Source organism: Podarcis pityusensis, assembly GCF_964106645.2.
Source record: "Podarcis pityusensis genome assembly, chromosome: 13".
Taxonomy (NCBI): domain Eukaryota; kingdom Metazoa; phylum Chordata; class Lepidosauria; order Squamata; family Lacertidae; genus Podarcis; species Podarcis pityusensis.
Window position 1 is genome coordinate 2,460,260 of NC_138038.1, and position 22,308 is coordinate 2,482,567.

The window sequence follows — 22,308 nt, forward strand, 5'->3', positions numbered from 1 at the left end:
ACAGAACTCCCGTCATCCCTGATCAATGGCTAAGTTGGCTTGCGCAAATGGGAGCTGGGAGTCCACAGCAAAGGAAAAAAGCCCCCCCCCCCCCGGTGCATTCCTAATTCCTAATAAAACATGAACTTTATTTCAGTTGCTTAAAAGTTAGGAAAACTAGGAATTCAGGTATCTGGAATATGCTCCCTGTCAACTCAAAAGTCAGAGAGTGCTTCCTGGGGACACCAACAAAGGCCTTTGCAGACACCATGACGCCCATGGGCACCAGGTTGGTAACCCCCAGTCTAGAACTTCTGATTGAGAAGACTAAAGAAAATCTGTTTGGGATATACCACGTGTTGTCTATCAATGAGAATCAAATGTAAATGGTTTTGATTTTGCTCATTAAGGGTGAAATGAGGACAATGAAGCCCATCACCAAACTCAACTGGGATTTTTAACTATGCACTGATTTCCCCTCATAATTCCAACAAATCCACTAATATTTTTAAAAGGAAAAATGGTTCAGAAATGAAGGTGAATTTCTTACCATAAATGATATATTTGATTAAATAGCTTTTTTCATCTTGTTCAATGGTTGGCTTAAAAACAAGAGAACATGTGTAGACTCCACTAAACTCATTTTTGAAGTGTCGGAATAGCAAAGTTCCTGTTGGTGTTATTTTCACAGTCTGATTTTCTATTTCAAAAAATGTAACAAAGTTAGTTTTACTGAAAAAGAAATTACCACCACCCAACTGTTGCTTCATACTGCAACCTTTCCATATTTATTCCAAGGCTAACTACATCTCAGTACCTCATGGATAGTAAAATTATGCATGAACAAGTGATTACACTTTAAGGTCCCAATATCTCACAAATATGTATAGATTTCTGTGAATATTGCTTTTTCTATGGGACTCATTAGTTTTCAAGAATAAAGATTAAACTGGCCACACACATTCCTAACTCAGTGAGGCCTCATACCCACCCAAAAAGGTATTTCCACAACAGCTTAACACACATACACCATTTTTCTAGGAATACCCAGAAAACGCACCGAGAATATTGTTGAAGAAAATGCAATTACAAATTAAGGAAGGTGGATTTGGAATTCCAAATTTGGAATTATACCATCATGCTTATTTATTGACAAGTATCAAACACTGGAGACCTGCTGACGGTTGTAATCTCCTAAGTTGGGCAAGGTTGGAGTATAAATATATAACACCTTTAGTTGGGTGGACAATATTACAATCAAAATATTTGAAAGTTCCAACAAATCTTGAAACAATTAAGCCAGTTAGAAAGATATGGAATATATTCGCTAATAAAAATAAATTTGATTCATTTGCACATGCTAAACCTACTCTGTGAGAAAATCCTATTTTAATAATTGGAAAAAAGATGGTAATGTGGAAAAACTGGATGATAGCAGGTGTATTGACCCTGGACCAAGTGATAGATGAGGAAGACCAATTTTGTATGTACGATGCTCTGAGAGAAAAACACCATCAGCCAGAGGTGGCCCAATGGCAATACTTGCAGCTACAACATCTTTTAGTAACTTTGTTTGGTCCAGCAGCCTTCACAGCATCTGAGACACCTGAATTTTTGGTGCAAATGGATAATTCATTTGAAACTAAAAAGTCAGTGATTACTTTTTAGAGATATTAATTATCAACAAATATGTTTCATACGCAGAGCTTAAGAAATGATTGAAATTAAGAATTGGAATGTTCACTATTACCTAGACAATGGGAAAATGTCTTGGCTTTGGTATCAGATGTATCAGTGGGTCTTAAATTAAGATTTACACAACATAAACTACTACATAGAATCTACTGAACACCCTGACACTTGTATAAGAAAGGCCTATCAAATGTTTCTTTGAAACATATGCTTTTACTATGTCCCACACTTACTAAGTTTTGGGAGAAAGTGCTGGACTATATAAACAAGACACTATGGGAAAATGTAAGATTTTCAGAGGTGCTCTTATATACCCATTGTATCGAAATTGACATCAGAACAGCAAAAATGGATCCTACGCACCCTAATGGTGGCCAAGAGACTAGTACTGATGAAATGAAAGAATATGATTCCCCTTAATCAATGACTTGACAACATGACAACATTGGCAACATATGAACAGGCAGCTTATAGACAGAGACTTTCTTTGGATAAATACAATAATATCTGGAATGAGTTTACACAGAATATATTAGGTTACTGACAATTATATGTACATTAGGATAATAAGAATATACACATCTGAATATTAATGTATGGTAATGTAAGAGTATTATTTCTTTTTTTTTCATTCTCACTTTTTTCTTTCTTTTTTCTCACTCTATCTTTTTATAATTGAAATTATCTTAATAAAATGTTAAATAAAAAATAAAGATAAAAAAATGAATTGCTGGGGACACAATAGGTAGACAGTAAGTTATCATGTTCAAATAAACACAACAGAGCTAATAGACATCCTTTCACTCATGACATTCTCCCAGGATGCCTCTCCAAGAATACTGAGCTGAGATTTCTGCCCAGAAAGTATCATTGTTCCGATTTATTGGACAATCCTATATTATTAGAACATTGATAACCCCTCTCAAGGAAGTGTAGGTTCAAACTGTCCTGTATCCCACTGGATGAAGAACTGAAAGAAATCAACTTAGATTACAATTTCTACTAAAACCTTCAATATTCAAATTGGTACAATACATAGGCAAAGTAGAATTTGAAGGTCCAGCACATACACCCCATGGCTAAGCAAGCAGAGATGTTGATCCAACAAGAGTCACAGCCACTTTAATCCCATTATATGGGACTGGGGTGGGCACAATTTAGCATGGAAATCAAGACATTCTGACACAATCATTTAATTCCTATGAGGAATCTAAGTCAGTACTATGCAGCTGCAGATTGCAATGAACATTTGAGCACAGGTCTTTCAGGAGGAAGTATGGGACAAAGGACAACAAACAAACAAACAAACAAACAAGCTATTTTAGTTGCAAAACTTTTAGTAGTAATTATTGGAATATCAAGAAGGTTCTGTTTGGCCCAAAGGGAGAGCAGAAAATAAGTTCAAGGGCAAGCTTAAAGAAAGATCAGTCAAAACTATTGTACAATAAATATTTTTTTAATCCATGTGAATACAGTCATGATCTCAGACACATTAAGGTTGCCTTAGGCCTCTTAGTCTCTTGGGAGAAGGAAAATCCAAGAATAAGCAAAGCCTCCACCTTGAAATTCCAGATGCAACTAAAGCATATTTAAAAATTGCTTTTGCAGTTCCACAATTAGAAATCATTAGGATTGCACATATTCTGTACAAGAAAGGCTTTTGAGAGTCCAAATTACTAAATGAAACTTTTTGTACACCACTTCACTGCCATTATTGGCTACTGGGTTTTTTATTTTCAAATAAGTCTCAAGCAAATGAAACTGTCATGTTGTTGGCATCCATCTGTCTGGGGAGGAGTGCACCTTTGCAGGTGAGGTCAAGCTGTTGGGAGATTGCAGCACCTGCTGTGGCTGTAGAGACTGATGCAGGAGAGACATGTTTTGCTGCAGCTGGGGTAGAGGAAGGCATCCAGTTGTGCTGTTGCAGATGCACCATGGCATTTCTTCTCTCTATGCTCCACCAGTGCTCATTTCTCCTCTGGTCACTGCTATGGATAACAACTTGACTGTCTACGGGTACTGCAGTCCTCTGCAAGGGATTTCCACATGGCAGGATTGATGTTGCCAGGCTTCATGCCAAGTTTGCAGACATCTTTGCCAATGGGCCTGGGGCCAGCTCACCAAAAGCATGTCCTTGGGGGATCCTGCCATCTTGCATCCTGTGGGCATGACCAAGCCAGCGTAGATGTCACTGAGACAGGAGTGTAAACATGCTCAGAATTTGGGAAAGCACATCTTTGTTTGGAATTCTGTCCTGCCTTGTGACACCCAAAATCCTCCTGACGCAGCGCATGTGGAAGGCATTGAGGCATCACTCCTGAAAGTTTTAAGTTGTCCACAACTCACTTCCATAAAGCAATGGGCTCAACACCTTGATAAAGCCTGGCAGACCTTCATCTTAGTATTGAACATTAGCATCACATTTTCCCATACCCTTTCGGAGAAGCGAGCCACTGCTATAGCTGCCTTGCCAATCCAGCTCAGCCAATACAATTCACTTATGCAACTCCATTGCTAAGGGCAGAAGAATCCAATTCAGTCTTCACTCTGAAGTAGGTCAGTTCAAGTTTATTAATAGTCTGCAGACCTTCAAATTCCAAAACATTGTATTTGATTCCATACAATGGAAAAATGCAAAGAATAATTCACTTTTCATTGGTAAGAATGTACACAAGATGAAAAAAACCAACTAGCCCCCCCCATCAATTATGTAAAAGCTGCTAGCCAGATGTCAAGCCTTGCCTAGAACAAGCAGCTAAAGGTGTGTGCTTGGGAGCAGCAAACCTTTCAAGCAAAAACAACAAAATTGACAGAACCACCTCAAGTTTAGAATCTACCCCTAAAATTCACCGTTAGACCCCAGACAAAAGCTATGCCATGGATTTACCAACAAAGTCTTTAAGGGCAGGGCAAAACTGGCTCATATATGTAAGAAAACATTTTAACCAGAGTTTATCTCTTTTCGGGGGGGGGGGGGGGATCACTGAAACACTGAGTTCTTTTTCCAAGCGGGGGCAGGGTGTGGGTGGGTGGTGTCATTTTACCTCAATTCTAAGCAATTAGAGAGGTTTGGATACAGAGTAGCATGGCTCAGTCACATCTCACGAAACAGTTTAGTACAACATCCAAATGCAGCCAGCTGGACTTAAAAGGGTAAGTAACCTTACCTGTAACCAGGTCACCTCCAGGTCCATGCCACTGAAATATTGGATCGATCAATTCTGAATTTCTCAGACGCTTTGTTACACATAGAATACGTGGACTGTTATGATTCAACCTGACGTATACTTTGACTGAAAATACAGTATAATTTAATCATCAATTGTAGGTCCCCAGGATCCTTAGAACCTCAAATAGTCTCTTGACCTCAGAGACTGCCTGGTGAAACCCTTACTCCCTTACTTACTTGTGACTTTTTCTCACAAGAACCCCTTTTTGTTTTTATTTCCTAGATGTATGGCTTTTCTCCCTGCACCCACATCTAAATGTCCATAGCATAGTAGTTCCATTCACCAGCCCATGCAATATTCCCTTACTCCCAGAATCAGTCTCTTTCCTTTCTGGTTCTAATTGCAGCCTGTCTATTTTATTTCTACCTTCCTGGGCTTGTCCTTTCCCCTCTTCTAGCATCTGTTCCCTTCCACTCATGGCTCCTGTATCCTCCTGGCACTTAAGATACAAACACATAGGCAGCTCTCCTACAAACTCAGAACTGTTTGAACATGCTTAATGGCACATGCTAAAAAGCCAACTGGATCCAGTCCTACATACCCTCGACAAAGATATAACCAAGACTTTCTAAACCATACTAGACACAAGTAGCAGGAAAAAAATGTGTACACGTTAAAGGGGAAACAGGGAAAATCTGGTAATTGTTCTGCCAAAATACGAAGTCACGTGTACAACTTCAAACACCTTTTTATATCATTCCATATTGCTTTGGCCACCTATCAAATGAAAGCAGCACTGTTCAAGAATATGTTTTTGACGCTCCCTCATTCTAAGTTTTAATGTAGTTAAATACTATTTTTAAAAATTTAGAATTATTTTTGGCAAGTATATTATTCTGCAATAGTCAATACCACTCTAACATGGCAATCTTATGCATGTCTACTCAGACATGAGTCCCACTGAGTTCAATGGGCTTCCTCCCAAGTTAGATGTTTAGGATTGCAGTCTTAGTGTCACAGAATAATCATATAAATAGTATAACTGACCTTAAAGAAAACAGTATTTTAAAATCCAGCCATAACATTTTCATTGTTCAAAAGACTTCAAAAGATTAACATGAATGAATTTAAAATATTTACTTTATACCTGGTAAATTGGTTGATCCTACAACTTTCAATTTACTAGAATCTGTACTGGCTGAAGTATGAACTGTCAAAACAGAATTTTTAAAAGTTAGCATAAAAATTCAAGCTTCTTAGGAATAAAAAAAAATGACGATTGGTCATATCAAAATCAATGAACTTGAGCAAGTGCCGTATTTTTCGCCCTATAGGACGCACCGTCCCATAAGGCGCACCTAGTTTTTTGAGGGGGAAATAAAGGAAAAAAATTTTATTTTCCCCCCAGGTGCAGGGCTGGGGCGGGGGAAGCCCGAGCTTCCCCCGACCCCAGAACAGGCAACTCTCCGCAAGCCGCGGGAGCCCAGTGCCGCGCACCGACCCCTCTCGCTCTCCAGGCTTCAGAGAATGCCTGCATTCGCCCCATAGGACGCACACACATTTCCCCTTCATTTTTGGAGGGGAAAAAGTGTGTCCTATAGGGCGAAAAATACGGTATAATTAGGCAGTGACTGTAATAAGAGACATGATAATAAATCATAGGTTATGAAGCAGTGGTCAAGGACCATGGTGGCCCATCCCCCTCCCTTCCCACCTGTCACTTGCTGGCTTTGGAGAAGAACTGACCTTGAATTATGCCAGAGCTACCCATCACATCAAAACTCCAACACAGCCTCAGTGCAGTGCTGTGTATAGAATTTCAGATGTGGATGCTACTGCTGGGATCAAATTCACACACTTTTGGGGTCACTCATTCACTTTCAGACTAAGTAACCTTACAGAATGCAATGTAATGATTCCCATGAAAAGCCGTTTGAGCTCCTTGGAAGGGCAGCATACAAGAACAATTTTTAAAAGTCTGAGAGATTTACTAGAAGAGCTGCTATAGATGGCAAACACATAACAATGATAAATATCATTCTATGGTAACCTCCCTTTTATTCCTTTCTTTATCTGCATTTGGAAAGAGGATGGATCTTCTTTAAAAAAGTAGAGTTGTACCTTGGTTGTTGAACGCCTTGCGACTCAAATGTTTTGGCTCCCGAACGCCACAAACCCGGAAGTGAGTGTTCCAGTTTGTGAAAGTTCTTTGGAACCCGAACATCGAACACAGCTTCCGCTTGAGTGCAGGAAGCTCCTGCAGCCAATCAGAAGCTGCACCTTGGTTTTTGAACATTTTCAGAAGTTGAACGGATTTCCCAAACAGATTCCATTTGAAAAGCAAGGTGCAACTGTACTTTAAACATATTCTATTTTCAGTAAAGGGACGTGGGTGGCGCTGTGGGTAAAACCTCAGCGCCTAGGACTTGCCGATCATATGGTCGGCAGTTCGAATCCCCGCGGCGGGGTGCGCTCCCGTTGCTCGGTCCCAGAGCCTGCCAACCTAGCAGTTCGAAAGTACCCCCAGGTGCAAGTAGATAAATAGGGACCGCTTACTAGCGGGAAGGTAAACGGCGTTTCCGTGTGCTGCGCTGGCTCGCCAGATGTAGCTTTGTCATGCTGGCCACATGACCCGGAAGTGTCTTCGGACAGCGCTGGCTCCCGGCCTCTTAAGCGAGATGGGCGCGAACCCCAGAGTCGGACACGACTGGCCCGTACGAGCAGGGGTACCTTTACCTTTTTTATATTCAGTAAATAAATTTCCCTTTTTTAAAAAAAATAATTTTTATTAACCGACCAATCAAATCAAATCAAATCACATCACATAAATTTCGAATTACAAAGCCGAATTTTAAATTTTTGTTGAGGGGACCCATATTTCAAGTTCCGAAGGGGATTCCCATCAACTTCTTGCTGCTGCGTTAATATCCACAAATCTGTCCAAATAATGTCCATAATTCTATCCAGTCCTATCTTGCTGTTCTCACATCTCATCTTGTTCATATATTTTTCTTTTTTTCTTTATGATCTCTTCTGATAATCTCCTTAAGCAGGTAAACACCAGTTTTAATCCTGTGTGAATTTTCCGTTCGTCCAATCATCATATCGAGATGGTTTCCACATATCTTCACTTTCATAAATAACAGTACTCTTTCCATCATCAGTCTCGCATCTGTCGCCTTCTTTAGTCCCTCTGAGGAGGCTCACCCACAATATGAAAACAGATCTATCCCTCCTCCCAGACATAAGTCTTTTAACAGAGCTTGCCAAAATGGCGACACTATTTTTTGCTGCATCATTCCAAAGCTCTTATACTTTCCACAGTCTCCTTAAAACATGCTTTGGTTAGAAAATTATCTCCACACAGTCTTAAATCCTCAGCTTAAGTCATTTAAACGGCATTTCTGACTTGTGGGGGGGAATTCTTGGTTAATCACATAGAGAAAAGAAAGTCGTCCCCCACATCCAGTCCCGTTGCCCAACATACTGAGCCTTGGTGTGTCTTCTAATGATTTATTCCTGTTCCTCCGACCCGTCTTGTTTCTCAGAGATCTCTTCGGTAAGCAGTCTTTACTCCCCCTTCTTCCTTTAAATATGTGCATTAGCTTCCTCCTAATTGTTTCTTTTGAAGTTGCTGCAGCTAGAGGCGCGGATCAGAGACAGCGTCCAGGAGCGCCGAAGTCCGCACAAGGGCTTTCTGCCTAGTGCCCCACGCCCTCAAATTCGGGGGTGGTATAGGGCACAGCAGGCAAGGGCAGTCCCCCCCCCCACTTGTGGGGGCCGGGAGGCTGTTTACTCCCATCACAGCCTCTTAATTACCTCGTGTGGGTCGGAGAGATGTTATTGTCAGCCATCTTCCGATGCGCCCCTAGCGGCCCCTCCTCAGTAAATAAATTTCCTATTGCAAAGTGCAAGATGCTCTCAGCAAAACTACCAAAGCTCCTGATTTTACAAGCGTCAAACATGAAGAGATCTGATCTAGCTAAAGAAAAGGTTTGCAATTATGGATAAACTCTGAAATTAACAGGAAATCCCATATGGCCTTTGGCACAATAGGCTTGTGTGCTTAACTATGTGTTAACCCCAGACTAATCATTGGTTTGTCATGGTTTATCTACTAGTTAATATATTAATGTGAAAGATACTGCTTTATTTCTTTTTTCTAAAACTCTGCTATGTTTATATTAAAATAGATCTTTGATACTGAATATTCAACACATTTAAGATTTCACAGCACTTACTGAATCACAATTCTGTATTATTGAGACAGCAAACTTTAATAAATGGATTAATAAATAAGACCCTTGTATTAATGTTTCTGGAATTGAAATTTTAAATCTAATTAATATAATTATTTGTATATTTCCTTGGGTGTTATTTACAGGAGAGAATTATAGCGGTGATATAAATATTTAACAAGCAACTAGTTACATGGGAATAAGCCAACTGAGCTTAATAGGATTTATGAGTAGATGTGTTTTTAGGGACTGCACCATAAAGGGCAGGGGGCTAAACAAGCAAAACATCAAAACACTTTTAGAATTCTATCATTTGAGTAGTGATTTCTTCTAAGCCTAGGACCACAAAACTTCAACAAGTTCTTACATCTTGGAAGTTTTAATCTAATTGCTACCAGAGGCAATGTGATCCCATCTGATAAAATTAACTTAAGGTAAAGGGACCCCTGACCATTAGGTCCATTCATGGCCGACTCTGGGGTTGCGGCACTCATCTCGCTTTATTGGCCGAGGGAGCCGGCGTACAGCTTCCGGGTCATGTGGCCAGCATAACTAAGTGAACCAGAGCAGTGCACGGAAACGCCGTTAACCTTCCCGCCGGAGCGGTACCTATTTATCTACTTGCACTTTGACGTGCTTTTGAACTGTTAGGCTGGCAGGAGCTGGGACTGAGCAACGGGAGCTCACCCCGTCGCGGGGATTCGAACCACCGACCTTCTGATCAGCAAGTCCAAGGCTCAGTGGTTTAACCCACAGCGCCACCCGCGTCCATAAAATTAACTTAATTTGTCCTTAAAACTTCTGGATCCATTGCATATAAAATTGAGTGTTTGTTAAACAACAAATAGGTAAAGGTAAAGGGACCCCTGAACATTAGGTCCAGTCGTGGCCGACTCTGGGGTTGCGGCGCTCATCTCGCTTTATTGGCCGGGGGAGCCGGCGTAAAGCTTCCGGGTCATGTGGCCGGCATGACTAAGCCGCTTCTGGAGATCCAGAGCAGTGCACGGAATCGCTGTTTACCTTTCCGCCGGAGTAGTACCCATTTATCTACTTGCACTTATAATAACAGATATAAACAACAAATAACATCATATAATTATATTATATTATATTATATTATATTACATTATACTATACTATATTATAACATAATATAATATACATATAATATAATATATATAATATATTATAATATATAATATTATAATCATATTATATAAGCAACAAATAACATCAGTCCAAATATGAAAAGTGGTTTTGGGGTTTTTATTTTGAGCAACATACCTGTGCTTTTCCAGCATCCTGAGCTTGATCTATTATTCAAGCTACTTTCATCCCATCTGTTCAATATTTCTAAGTTTTTAGTTTCAGATTTTCTGAACAGAAAAAACATGCAGTAGCTAGAGCCACAAGATGGAGCACTTTAACTGCTAATACAAAATACAGGCCAACCAAAATGGTCAAAATGGCCTGGAAACGATGCCTTATGAGGAACGGCTAAGGGAGCTGGGCATGTTTAGCCTGGAGAAGAGGAGGTTAAGGGGTGATATGATAGCCATGTTCAAATATATAAAAGGATGTCACATAGAGGAGGGAGAAAGGTTGTTTTCTGCTGCTCCAGAGAAGCGGACACGGAGCAATGGATCCAAACTACAAGAAAGAAGATTCCACCTAAACATTAGGAAGAACTTCCTGACAGTAAGAGCTGTTCGACAGTGGAATTTGCTGCCAAGGAGTGTGGCGGAGTCTCCTTCTTTGGAGGTCTTTAAGCAGAGGCTTGACAACCATATGTCAGGAGTGCTCTGATGGTGTTTCCTGCTTGGCAGGGGGTTGGACTCGATGGCAACTATAAACTAAAGTTTTGTAAAGATTGCCAAAGGAGGGAGTCAGGCTGCGCCCTGACTAAAGGCCTGGTGGAACAGCTCAGTCTTGCAGGCCCTGCGGAAAGATGTCAAGTCCTGCAGGGACCTTGTCTCTTGTGACAGAGCGTTCCACCAGGTTGGAGCCGCAGCCAAAAAGGCCCTGGCTCTGGTTGAGGCCAGCTTAACCTCTCTGTGGCCTGGGACCTTCAAGATGTTTTTATTTGAAGCCCGTAAGTTCCTCTGTGGGGCATACCAGGAGAGGCGGTCCCGTAGGTACGAGGGTCCTAGGCCGTATAGGGCTTTGAAGGTTAAAACCAGCACCTTAAACCTGATCCTGTACTCCACCAGGAGCCAGTGCAGCTGGTATAGCACCGGATGAATGTGATCTCGCAACGAAGACCCCGTAAGGAGTCTCGCTGCGGCATTCTGCACCCGCTGGAGTTTCTGGGTCAGTCTCAAGGGCAGCCCCACGTAGAGCGAGTTACAATAATCCAGTCTGGAGGTGACCGTCGCGTGGATCACAGTGGCTAGGTCAGGGCGAGAGAGGTAAGGAGCCAACTGCTTAGCTTGGCGGAGATGAAAAAATGCCGCCTTTGTTATAGCTGCAATCTGCGCCTCCAGGGAGAGGGAGGTATCGAAGATTACACCCAAACTCTTAACGGACAGTACTGGCACTAATTGCACCCCCGCAAGAGATGGGAGTTGCCCCCTCAATCCCGTATCATCCCGTCCCAGCCAGAGGACCTCTGTCTTCGAAGGATTTAACTTCAACCGGCTCCCACGTAACCATCCAGCCACAGCTTCCAAGCATCTGATCAGTGTGTCTGGGGCCGAGTCAGGATGGCAATCCATCAACAGATAGAGTTGGGTGTCATCAGCATACTGATGGCAGCCCAGCCCAAAACTCCAGACATAGTGAATGCAGAGGGAGGGATGTGCGATTAATGGCAGCATCAAGCAGGAGATTGGCAGCAGCAATTGGCGGCTGCGGCCAGGCCTGCTGGCAATTGGTTGTGGCAACTGGGCAGGCGATTGGCAGCTGTGGCGAAGTGGGCAGGCGATTCGCAGCTGCGGCAAGTGGGCTGTTGGTGGCGGCAAGGGGGCCATTGGTTGCTGCGGCGAGGTGTGCAATTGGGAGTGGCAAGCGATCAGCAGTGGCAGGCAGGCAGGTGAACGATTGGCAGAAGTGACCTCCCCCACCACCCCCAAAGCTAAACAACTTAATTTCGGGTTAAAAAAAGTAAGTGTCATCTTTTACACAGAAAAATACAGTATGTGGGGGGATGAGCTCTTAGGCAACTATTTACAAAAAGGCAGCAGTCTACTTGTCCTGATAACCATAAACCAGGCAAGGAAATCACAGCATTAATGAGTTGGGAGTCACCTACTAGTCCAACCCGCTATCAGTGCAGGATATGCAATCCAAGATTGCATTATTATTATTTTACTTGTCCATATGACTGGGTTGCTGAAGCCTGACAGATGCCTGTTGAATCTCTGTTCAAATATTTTAAAACTTTCAGGAGAGGTAACCACCTCATGCAGCAGTTTCACTGTCAAGCAGCTCTTACCTTTAAGGTCCTTCTAATCTTTAGCCAAAATCTACTTCCCTGCAATTTCCACCTATTCTATTCGTATGCAAAAGCCTTTGACTGTGTCGACCACAGCAAACTATGGCAAGTTCTTAAAGAAATGGGAGTGCCTGATCACCTCCTCTGTCTCCTGAGAAATCTCTATGTGGGACAAGAAGCTACAGTTAGAACTGGATATGGAACAACGGATTGGTTCAAAATTGGGAAAGGAGTACGACAAGGCTGTATATTGTCTCCCTGCTTATTTAACTTATATGCAGAATTCATCCTGCAAAAGGCTGAGCTGGATGGATTCCAAGCCGGAATTAAGATTGCCGGAAGAAATATCAACAACCTCAGATGACGCAACCTTGTTGGCAGAAAGTGAGGAGGACTCAAAGAACCTTTTAATGAGGGTGAAAGAGGAGAGCGCAAAATATGGCCTGAAGCTCAACATCAAAAAAACGAAGATCATGGCCACTGGTCCCATCACCTCCTGGCAAATAGAAGGGGAAGAAATAGAGGCAGCAAGAGATTTTACTTTCTTGGGCTCCATGATCACTGCAGATGGTGACAGCAGCCACGAAATTAAAAGACGCCTGCATCTTGGGAGAAAAGCAATGACAAACCTAGACAGCATCTTAAAAAGCAGAGACCTTGCCAACAAAGGTCCGTATAGTTAAAGCTATGGTTCTCCCAGTAGTGATGTATGGAAGTGAGAGCTGGACCATAAAGAAGGCTGATCGCCAAAGAATTGATGCTTTTGATTTATGGTGCTGGAGGAGACTCTTGAGAGTACCATGGACTGCAAGAAGATCAAACCTATCCATTCTGAAGGAAATCAGCCCTGAGTGCTCACTGGAAGGACATATCCTGAAGCTGAGGCTCCAATACTTTGGCTACCTCATAAGAAGAGGAGACTCCTTGGGAAAGACCCTGATGTTCGGAAAGATGGAGGGCACACAAGGTGAAGGGGACGACAGAGGGTGAGATGGTTGGACAGTGTTCTTGAAGCTGCCAGCATGAGTTTGACCAAACTGCGGGAGGCAGTGGAAGACAGGAGTGCCTGGCGTGCTCTGGTCCATGGGGTCACGAAGAGTCGGACACGACTAAACAATAACAACATTATATTCCTGTCCTTTGAAGCAACAGAAAACAAATATTTTCAATCTTCTGTTGTAACAGCCCTTGAGAGATTTGAGGACTGCTATCATATTCCTCCTTAAATTTCTCTTGTCCATGCTAAACATGTCAGCTGTTTCTCATAGGACCTGGTTTCCAGCCCCCCACCCCCATCCTGATCACCCTTCTCTGGACCAGCTCCAGTTGGGTAAATGTCCTTAAAATGTGGCATCCAAAACTAGACACAGTACTCCAGAAGCAACCCGACTAGCATAAATGGAGTGCAACTATTATGATTTGGCCACAATCTGCCCATTAATGCAGTATAAGTTTTTCAAGTTACAGGTAGGTAGCCGTGTTGGTCTGCCATAGTCGAAACAAAATACAGTGGTGCCTCGCAAGACGAAATTAATCCGTTCCGCGAGTGTCTTCGTCTAGCGGTTTTTTCGTCTTGCAAAGCAACCCTATTAGCGGCTTAGCGGATTAGCGCTATTAGCGGTTTAGCGGCTATTAAAGGCTTAGCTGCTAAAAGGCTATTAGCGGCTTAGAAAAAGGGGGGGGAGCGGAAAAAAAAAATCTCAAGACTCGCAAGACATTTTCGTCTTGCGAAGCAAGCCCATAGGGAAATTCGTCCTGCGAAACAACTCAAAAACAGAAAACCCTTTCGTCTAGCGGGTTTTCCGTCTTGCGAGGCATTCGTCTTGCGGGGCACCACTGTAAAAAAATTGCTTCCAGTAGCACCTTAGAGACCAATTACAGATGGGTAGCCGTGTTGGTCTGCCATAGTCGAAATGAAAAAATTCCTTCCTGTAGCACCTTAGAGACCAACTAAGTTTATTGTTGGTATGAGCTTCCGTGTGCATGCACACTTCTTCAGATACCAAGTTTTTCAAGTCATGCTTTAGCTTATGATTAGCTAAGATACACACTGTCTTCATTTACATAATGCTAAATCAAGGTGTGATATGTTTAAACACAAGCTCTAGCATTCCTCTATTTGTCCACCCAAGAGCAACACAACCATGAACTTGGCTTAGCCAGATATCCAAATCAGTGTTTGTTTCTCTCCAAACCACAATGTAAAGCCAAGGTTTGTTCTTGGGTTTCTGAGACTTGTGGGTATAGGGTGGTATAAAAATTTAATAAATCACCTTCCTTTCTTGTTATTGCTCCAAATACAGTATAGTGCTTTCTTAGCATTTCTAACAAGAATCAGGTCTTGGTAGGCTTACTGTACCCATTCTTTGTTATCTGGCCCACCACTTTCAATTATATACTGCTCTGAGATTTTCAGATGAAGGGTGGTATATTAATTTAATAAATCAATAATATATTGCTCTTTTTTAAGCCTTGACTTCTTGAGAGATCCTCCTCTCTTTTGAAATAGTTTGCACCCACACTTCCACCATTTCACTGTTCAGAATCCCCAAGTCCCCGTTTTCTCTCTCATGGCACCCGCCTTACCATCATGAACAACTGCGGGAGTATTTTTGGGAGGAAGTTGGGGAAATACATATGGGAGCAGTTACGTTTTGCACTAAACAAACGCGAGTAAATGTCTGCGCGCTCGCCTCCTATAGCTATAAATGTCAGAAACCTTAATTCAAAAACAAAAAAAGGTTGTCAATCTCAGGATCGGGGCGCACGATGCGCACTTTGTGCACGTTTTGAGGAGGACCTGATACGCGAGGAGCGCGCCTCAACAGGAGGGCCGGCTTCGCCTGAAGCGCCTCCCCCGCCGCCCCCTCACCTGAGGCGAGGCCCTGCAGCACCGAGAGCGCCGCGACCAGCAGCGGCGCGCAGAGGAAGGTGCGAGGCGGCGGCGCGAGCCTCCTCCGCCGCAGGCGCCGCATTTCCCCCGCCGGAAAGGGCGCCTCCTGCTGCCGCTCGCGCTCTTTCCCCAGCGAGGTCGTTAACCGCCGGCCTTCGACTCCCCTCGTCACAATGGCCGCCCGAGAAGAACCGCCGCCGCCCCGCGCCTCGGGGTTCGGCGCAGCCGCAGAGCATTGGCGGGCTTTTCGCCTCGCGCCTCGCGCCCCGCCCTCTTTCTCGCCAAGACTTTAAGCGCGCGCACGCGCTCGCCTTGGATTGGTCGGCTTGGCCTTTTTAACGCGGCCGGGGGGGGGGGGGAGGGCGGCCGAGGCGCCCCAGAAAGTTCCGCTCTGGCCTCAGGCGGCTGCGCCCGAAGCAAGGGCCTTGCGGTCTTCCATGAAGGGCAGCATATCAACTGAATGGAGGAGGAGGAGGATATTTGGGGGGGGGGGGACCCCTGGATCCAGCAAGTGTTAAAATACAAGCCAGGTGCTGGCCTGGTGATGGGCCATTAAGGGAACAAAGGAAGGGGCTCTTTGCAGATACCCTCCCTCAACTGTTAGCTAAAAAGGACGAAAAGAAGACGAAAGGGCAGAGGAGAGTGAGGTGCACTAGCAGTGGGAAACAGCAGGCTGGGAAGGGAGGGAGCCACGGCGGCTGTCTGCTGGGATCCCAGGCTGCAGCTATGGGGGAAGCAAGACTCTTTTGGGTGTTAATGCTGTCAGCCCCTCCATCATAGACTCAGGTTGTATACAGTGGACACAAGTTGCGAACGTGATCCGTGTGGGAGGCACATTCGCAATGTGCTGCATCTGCGCACACGCAGGTTGCGATTCAGTGCTTCTGTGCACCCGCAAAGCGCGATTTAGCACTTCTGCTCATGCACGAGCACCGAAACCCCAAAGTAACCTGTTCTGGTAGTTCCGGGTTTGGTATGACTGCACGACCTGAATCGTCTGTAACCCGAGGTATGACTGTATATGCATAAATAAGTCTTATGTCACAAAGACACCACCGTGTCTGCTGTACAAAAGGAAACACAAACCCTGGATGAGTGCCTGGAACCTCGCACTGCTCAGCGATTTGGAGTGGCGTGCAACACGGGGGTTAGAAGTGGGGTCCATGTTTTCTGGAGGAGGGCCTGTGAGCAAAGTGTGCCTGAATCAAGATGGAGGGAGGAATAGCAACACTCCTTAAGCAGCTTGAGACAATAGAGCAACGGCCGAGCCAGTGGTTTGAGCAAATGACCCTGTGGCAGAACCAGCATTTTGGTAGAGTGTAGCAGCTGCAAGCAGAGTGTGTAAGAAGCCGCCTTGGAAAGAAGGAATTCATTAGCTTTTAAACAATCATCCATGTAACCTTATTTTGCTAAGTTCCTGAGTTTAAAAGCCTGCCTGAAAGTTAAGTCCTCTGTCCTTCAAGACTTTCTCTTTCATCCAGATATGCCAGGGGCAACTGAGGGCTCACCCACACTTCCACTGGTCCTGTGTTCTCCACCACTTGTGCCGCCGCCGCTTTCCCCCAGAAAACCCACTGTTTACTGTTGAAACACAGCAAACATCAATCGGGTTTCCTGCAGATGATGTTTGCTCCGATTCAGCAGTAAACAGCAGGTTTTCCCAGGGAAAATGATGCAGTGAGCAGTAAACCTTTCAGACCAATGCCTAGAAAGCACAGGCAAATGGCGGTGTGGGCAAGCGGGAGCAGGGGACTTTGGACCCTTTGGATGATGCTGAGCTGCGTCAGCCGTCCGCCTCAGCCTGTGTGGCCAATGACCAGGGATGAGTTGCAGTCCCACAGTGGGGTGGGTAGGGGACAACAAAAGTTCCCCATGCCCAGATACTTCTCTAATAGTCGCTGCATTCACTCACCACCTAACAGTTCTGCGATCCAGAATCGGAAATGGAATATTGGTTTAGATACTGAACAATGCCATAAAAACAACTTATCAGTCAAATGTTAATCGCCAGGATGTTATAAACAGATGTACCAGTCATCTGCTGTCATATTATATTCTTTTTAAATTGCCTTGTCTATATGTTAATTAAATAAAATTTATTATCTTTTTTAAAAGAGAAGGTCCTGCTTGCAGGCTTCCATAGACATCTGGTTGGCCACTGAAAATAGGATGCTGAACTAGGTGGGCCTTTGGCCTGATCCATTAGATCTCTTCTTATATTATTAAAAAGAGTATACAGTGGTACCTCGGGTTACATACTTAATTCATTCCGGAGGTCTCTTCTTAACCTGAAACTGTTCTTAACCTGAAGCACCACTTTAGCTAATGGAGCACGACTTCTGTTCTCATGCTGAAGCAAAGGTCTTAACCCGAGGTATTATTTCTGGGTTAGTGGAGTATGTAACCTGAAGCATCTGTAACCTGAAGCGTCTGTAACCTGAAGCATATGTAACCCGAGGTACCACTGTACAATATATTTTTAAAGCACACTTGAGTTTTTTTGAGGGGCGGTGCAAGTAATATTAATCTTTTAGCTTTTTTATTAAATCTGTTATCAAACTTATCAGGTAAAAGATGTGTTTCACAGTAGATCTGGGAGCAGTATAAAGGAATTTGGTCAGCTTTTTTTTTTAATTAAAAAACATCATTTTATAAGATTGTGTAGGAAAGTGGAATTGGAGAGGAACAGGTGGATCCAGCAACAGTACACTGTAGTACTGTGGAATGTTCTTGTTTACTCTTCTAATCAGGTCTGCCCTGTCCTCTACTGTACTGTAATCCTTTACCCACCTTTTTCCATTTCATACCCCAAGAGTCAGTCACAACATCCTGTGGAGTGCGCTCAGTTATGCCTGGGCTCTTTTGGGAGATGGAAGGGGGTTCTTCCTTTAGAATATTGTCCTCTAAAGCTTCTTTGGACTTCTGCAAACCTTGGCATTCCCTCCACATCCCTGGTACCTTCCTCTTGTATGAGGATATTGTTGCTTTGGCAATGTAAGCATTGGCACTCGCATCTACAAGATGGACCTGCAATAAAATGTTGTGTAGAGTGCTTCTGTTCAGGAGACTCTCTTCTCCCTAGTTTTCTGTCTACCCCACACACATTCAGCAGTCCATGCACACTGAACCAAAGTCTCATTGGGCTATTTTGAAGGGGTTCTGTTAGGATTTTTTCTAAAGTTTTTATTTTGTACTTCTGCAAATCTTGGGCTTCCCCAGCACCCGTGTGTGTGTGTGTGACGATTTTTTTTACTACGTAAGGATAGGCACTTGAAAAAATGAGTCTATGAGTCTAGTATTAGCATACTAAATGTGGTGGCGGGTTAGAAAGAGGGAAAGCTTTGCAATTCATTTTTCATTTATCTTCACAGTAATCTTTTGAAAAGAGATAAACAAACATTCCCAAAGCACCAGAGGGCTCTAGTACACTTCCTTCGCTGACCTTATAAAAGGTGACCCCCCAAACATTACCACTCAGGAAGATGAGGAAGGCCAAACTATAATATTGTTACAAAAGTCCCTCTTGTTACAAGCCTGCCCCTCTCTCTGCCAAGTGGTGGCGAGAGTCCATAGGGTCTGTGTCCCTTTGGAGAACAGAAGACACGGCGGAGACTAGCTGGCTTTAAGAAATATGGTTTATTCAGTCTGCATGGAGGGAGTCCAGATCTTATGGCATAGTCATTTCAAGAGGTAGCAGCGCAGGCTGCCTACAGCCAGCCTCCAAAAATGAATCTGCTCCTCTTCCACCTTCTTCTTCCCAGAAACCCCTTGTCCTCCATCAGAGCAGTTACCCTGGCAACCTCCCAAATCCCCAGTCTCTGTTCACACCTGGTGGAAGGAGTTCCCTTGTATTGTTCTTGTTCCTCAATTATTCCTTGATCACTGTAGCTCAGGAATTCCTTTGCAGCTTGCATTCTCCCATCATATCACAAACAACCCAAACCCTAGCATTTATTAATTTCTAGGGCTTACCCTAAATCTATAACACTATATAAGGTGATTATTTTGAACTTTGACGTTTGACAATCTAAATCTTTAATACATTTTAAAACATTGCAGTAGGGAAGAAAAAAGCATATAATTTGTTTGTGAAGCAGAGAAAACGATTGCGTCATTCATAGATCAGAAAGATCACTGCCTTTTCTCCTGGATCCAAATCCCTATGAAATGCATCACTACAACTTCATTGTGTGCTCATGTTCTACTGTCACTAAGCAACAAAGAGACTCTTCTCATTTGACAGCTCTGTTCCCTTCCGGGTTTCTATCTCCTTTTACTTTGGTTTTAAAGTAGTGTTTTCTTCCATAAGTTGGAAAGGTTTTTGGTTGTGTTGGTGTGCTGTTAGTTTCCGTGTGAGTTCCTGGACAGGATTAGAAAACAATCAAGACTCTAATATCTCCACTTGGAAACAATACAAAAATAATTATGACTTCTGGAGTCACTGCAGGGCAGTTCAGCCACTTCAATTCTCACAAGATGCATCAGAAGCAGCATGAAGGTCTCTTAAAGAGAATGTATATGCCTTTTGTGAGAGGTCCTGAAGACAGACACTTTTTTACCAGTTTCCACAACAAATGCAGTAATGCTTTTCTCAAATCCAATCCATTCATTCGACCTGAAGATAAATGCTACCTTTTAGCTCCACATCGGGATGATCTGCCAATAATTAACCCTTGTTCAGGATTTGTGAGCCCAGGAGGTGCAGTTGAAGCTAACCAAATCATGTACAGCAAAAATAAGGAACCCCTGGGGAATGGTAAAGATGTGCAGCCTCCACCGTCGGCCCCTTTCCCACATACGACACACCAGCCTGCAAACAGAAGACCCTCAGTATTGGAAGAGATAAAGCAGGACCAGCAGTGGAACTCAAGAGCAGTGCCAGATATTTCTCTCAGGTCCAAACTTGGAGGTACATGGTGTTATCTTTTACGGTTCTCATTGTATTCACTATATTGTCTGATGAAAGGACACAAGGTGCAGCTTTGGTACATAAATGATGTCCCTTAAAGTGCCAAAATGCATGCTGTGCAGTGTTTTATTTAACTTTCCCCCTAGTGAATGAAAAAGTTGCAGTGCTGAAGGAGAACAGGTGAGGGGAATGGGTTGTTTAACCTTTTCCCTGCTGACCATGGTTCTACTTAAGTTCAGTTGGCAGGGCGTTTGCAGGGGCAAAATCTGTTTCCTCCCTGCAGTACTGGGTTTATCAGATGTAGAGGGTGGACTTAACCCTCACTCAGACAGGGTTCTGGGTGCACCCTTTTGGTTTCTTCCATGCAGTATGAGTAAATGCTGTCATGCACTTCAAAGGGGAAAAGTGGAGTACTGCATTTGAGGACACTGTTCTATGGAGAGCAAATGCACGCATCCCTCTCCTGATCCTGAATAATCTATCCTCCACTGACAGAGACAACAAGTTGTCGCTGCAATATACAGGCACATTTCCCACTTCCCCCTCCTTCGTGATAGACTGCTTCTGTTGCTGCAATTTTTATTTCCTGATTTATTTTTATATTGTTTGATATTTTGTGGTTGCAAGCTACCTTGACTTATTTTATAAAGAAAGTAGGTAGAAATCTTAAGTTTTTAAAACAAATAAATTTAAATATTGATAGGTGGTTTGTTAGCTATAACATAAGAATATATAAGATGAGATATAGCTTGCCTGTCCAAACAACTCAGATCATGTAACTGTTTGCTAAAGTATACGTTGTGTTGTTCCAAAGGCTCACTAATCTAAAGCAGAAGAGAGCTGGTGGTTCATTTTTAATCTAAGAGGCTAAATTTAATTTCAAGTCCCACCTCTGCCATGGATTCACTATGTGCCCTTGGGTAAATCACCGCACCCCAGCCTCGGATCACATCCACACCACACATTGAAAGGACTCTGTCATTGCTTCCCCCAAAGGATCATGGGAACTAGTTTAAGGTTCCAACAATGCTTAGCACCTGTTACAAACTACAGTTCCCAGGATTCTTTGTGGGAAGCTGAAGGGAGGGTATAAGAGTTCTTTAAATGTATGGTGTGGATGTAACCTATATCTGTGGGAGGGAAATAAAAAGGAGCTATATGTACTTCATGGGAGAGTTTGAAGAACAAACACAGAAAAACCTGTAAACCATCAAATTTAAAATGTTATATAAATTATATTAAAAGGGGGAGCAGCAGTAAAGAAAATGGCACCCTATTGGGCCTGGTAAACATATAAGCAATTGGCTCTCTGGGTCACAACCTCCAGCCTCCTGTCTACTTCCTGACAGCAGCTCACTGTCTCTTTTATCTCTAGATCCAGGGACGAAACTAGGCTTTATTTTAACCGGGCCAAAGACCCAGTTTGGCCCACCCACCCACTCACATTTGTGTACACACCCACCCACCCAGGCTGGGAGCTCAATGGTGCTGCTTTGGAGGCTTCACCCAGGGCAAAAAACCCAGCTTACCCCCCCCCCCCCAGTTAAGGCACTGTCTAGCTCTCTAGATCCCAAACAAACTTCCTTCTTAACCTCTTTTTTCTTCAACCATGCACCCACTGCCCCATTTCCTTGGATCTTTATTCCTTGATGCCTCTTCCCGAACTCTGCCCACCATGTCTTCCTTTGTGTGCCCCCCCCCATTTCCTGTCATGCAGCCCCTCCTGACATTATGCGTCTCCGCAGCTCATGCACATTATTAAGTGCTCATTTTGTCAAGCCCTTTGTTTCTCCTCCATCTGCCCTTCCTTCAGGTTCTTGCTTCTCAGTACCTGCTCTGCCCCTTCTTTCAATTACTCTGCGTCGTTGTTACCTGGCTCTTAGGTTCCCCGGCATCTTGGGACCACTTTCTCACTGTGTCTGCTAGCCACTGATTTCACTCTCTCTTTTTGACCTATAGTGCTCCTTCAGGGTTTTCTGTGGTATTTTCTCAGC

The 22,308-nt window shown here is 43.5% G+C and overlaps 2 protein-coding genes across 6 annotated transcripts in view; one reads left to right on the plus strand and one right to left on the minus strand.

Annotated features, from left to right (window-relative positions):
• ZPBP (zona pellucida binding protein) overlaps positions 1-15,637 on the minus strand; it is a 35,790-nt gene extending 20,153 nt beyond the window's left edge. For 4 of the 5 annotated variants that reach the window (XR_013978572.1, XM_080976996.1, XM_080976994.1 and 1 more), the window contains exons 1-4: positions 15,385-15,637; positions 5,989-6,051; positions 4,839-4,964; positions 530-679 (exon numbers count right to left, since the gene is read on the minus strand). Coding sequence is in view for 4 of the 5 variants with exons in the window: in XM_080976996.1 (XP_080833122.1) it covers positions 530-679; positions 4,839-4,964; positions 5,989-6,051; positions 15,385-15,487 (442 nt within the window). In the remaining variant the exon portion in view is untranslated. The remainder of the gene's footprint in view (positions 1-529; positions 680-4,838; positions 4,965-5,988; positions 6,052-15,384) is intronic. The other variant, XM_080976993.1, reaches the window with a different exon arrangement.
• A 297-nt stretch (positions 15,638-15,934) lies between these two features.
• The window catches only part of SPMIP7 (sperm microtubule inner protein 7), a 30,766-nt gene continuing 24,392 nt past the window's right edge, over positions 15,935-22,308 (plus strand). The window contains exons 1-2 of the mRNA XM_080976916.1: positions 15,935-16,746; positions 19,696-20,314. Of these exons, the coding sequence (XP_080833042.1) occupies positions 19,831-20,314 (484 nt within the window). The 5' untranslated portion in view covers positions 15,935-16,746; positions 19,696-19,830. The remainder of the gene's footprint in view (positions 16,747-19,695; positions 20,315-22,308) is intronic.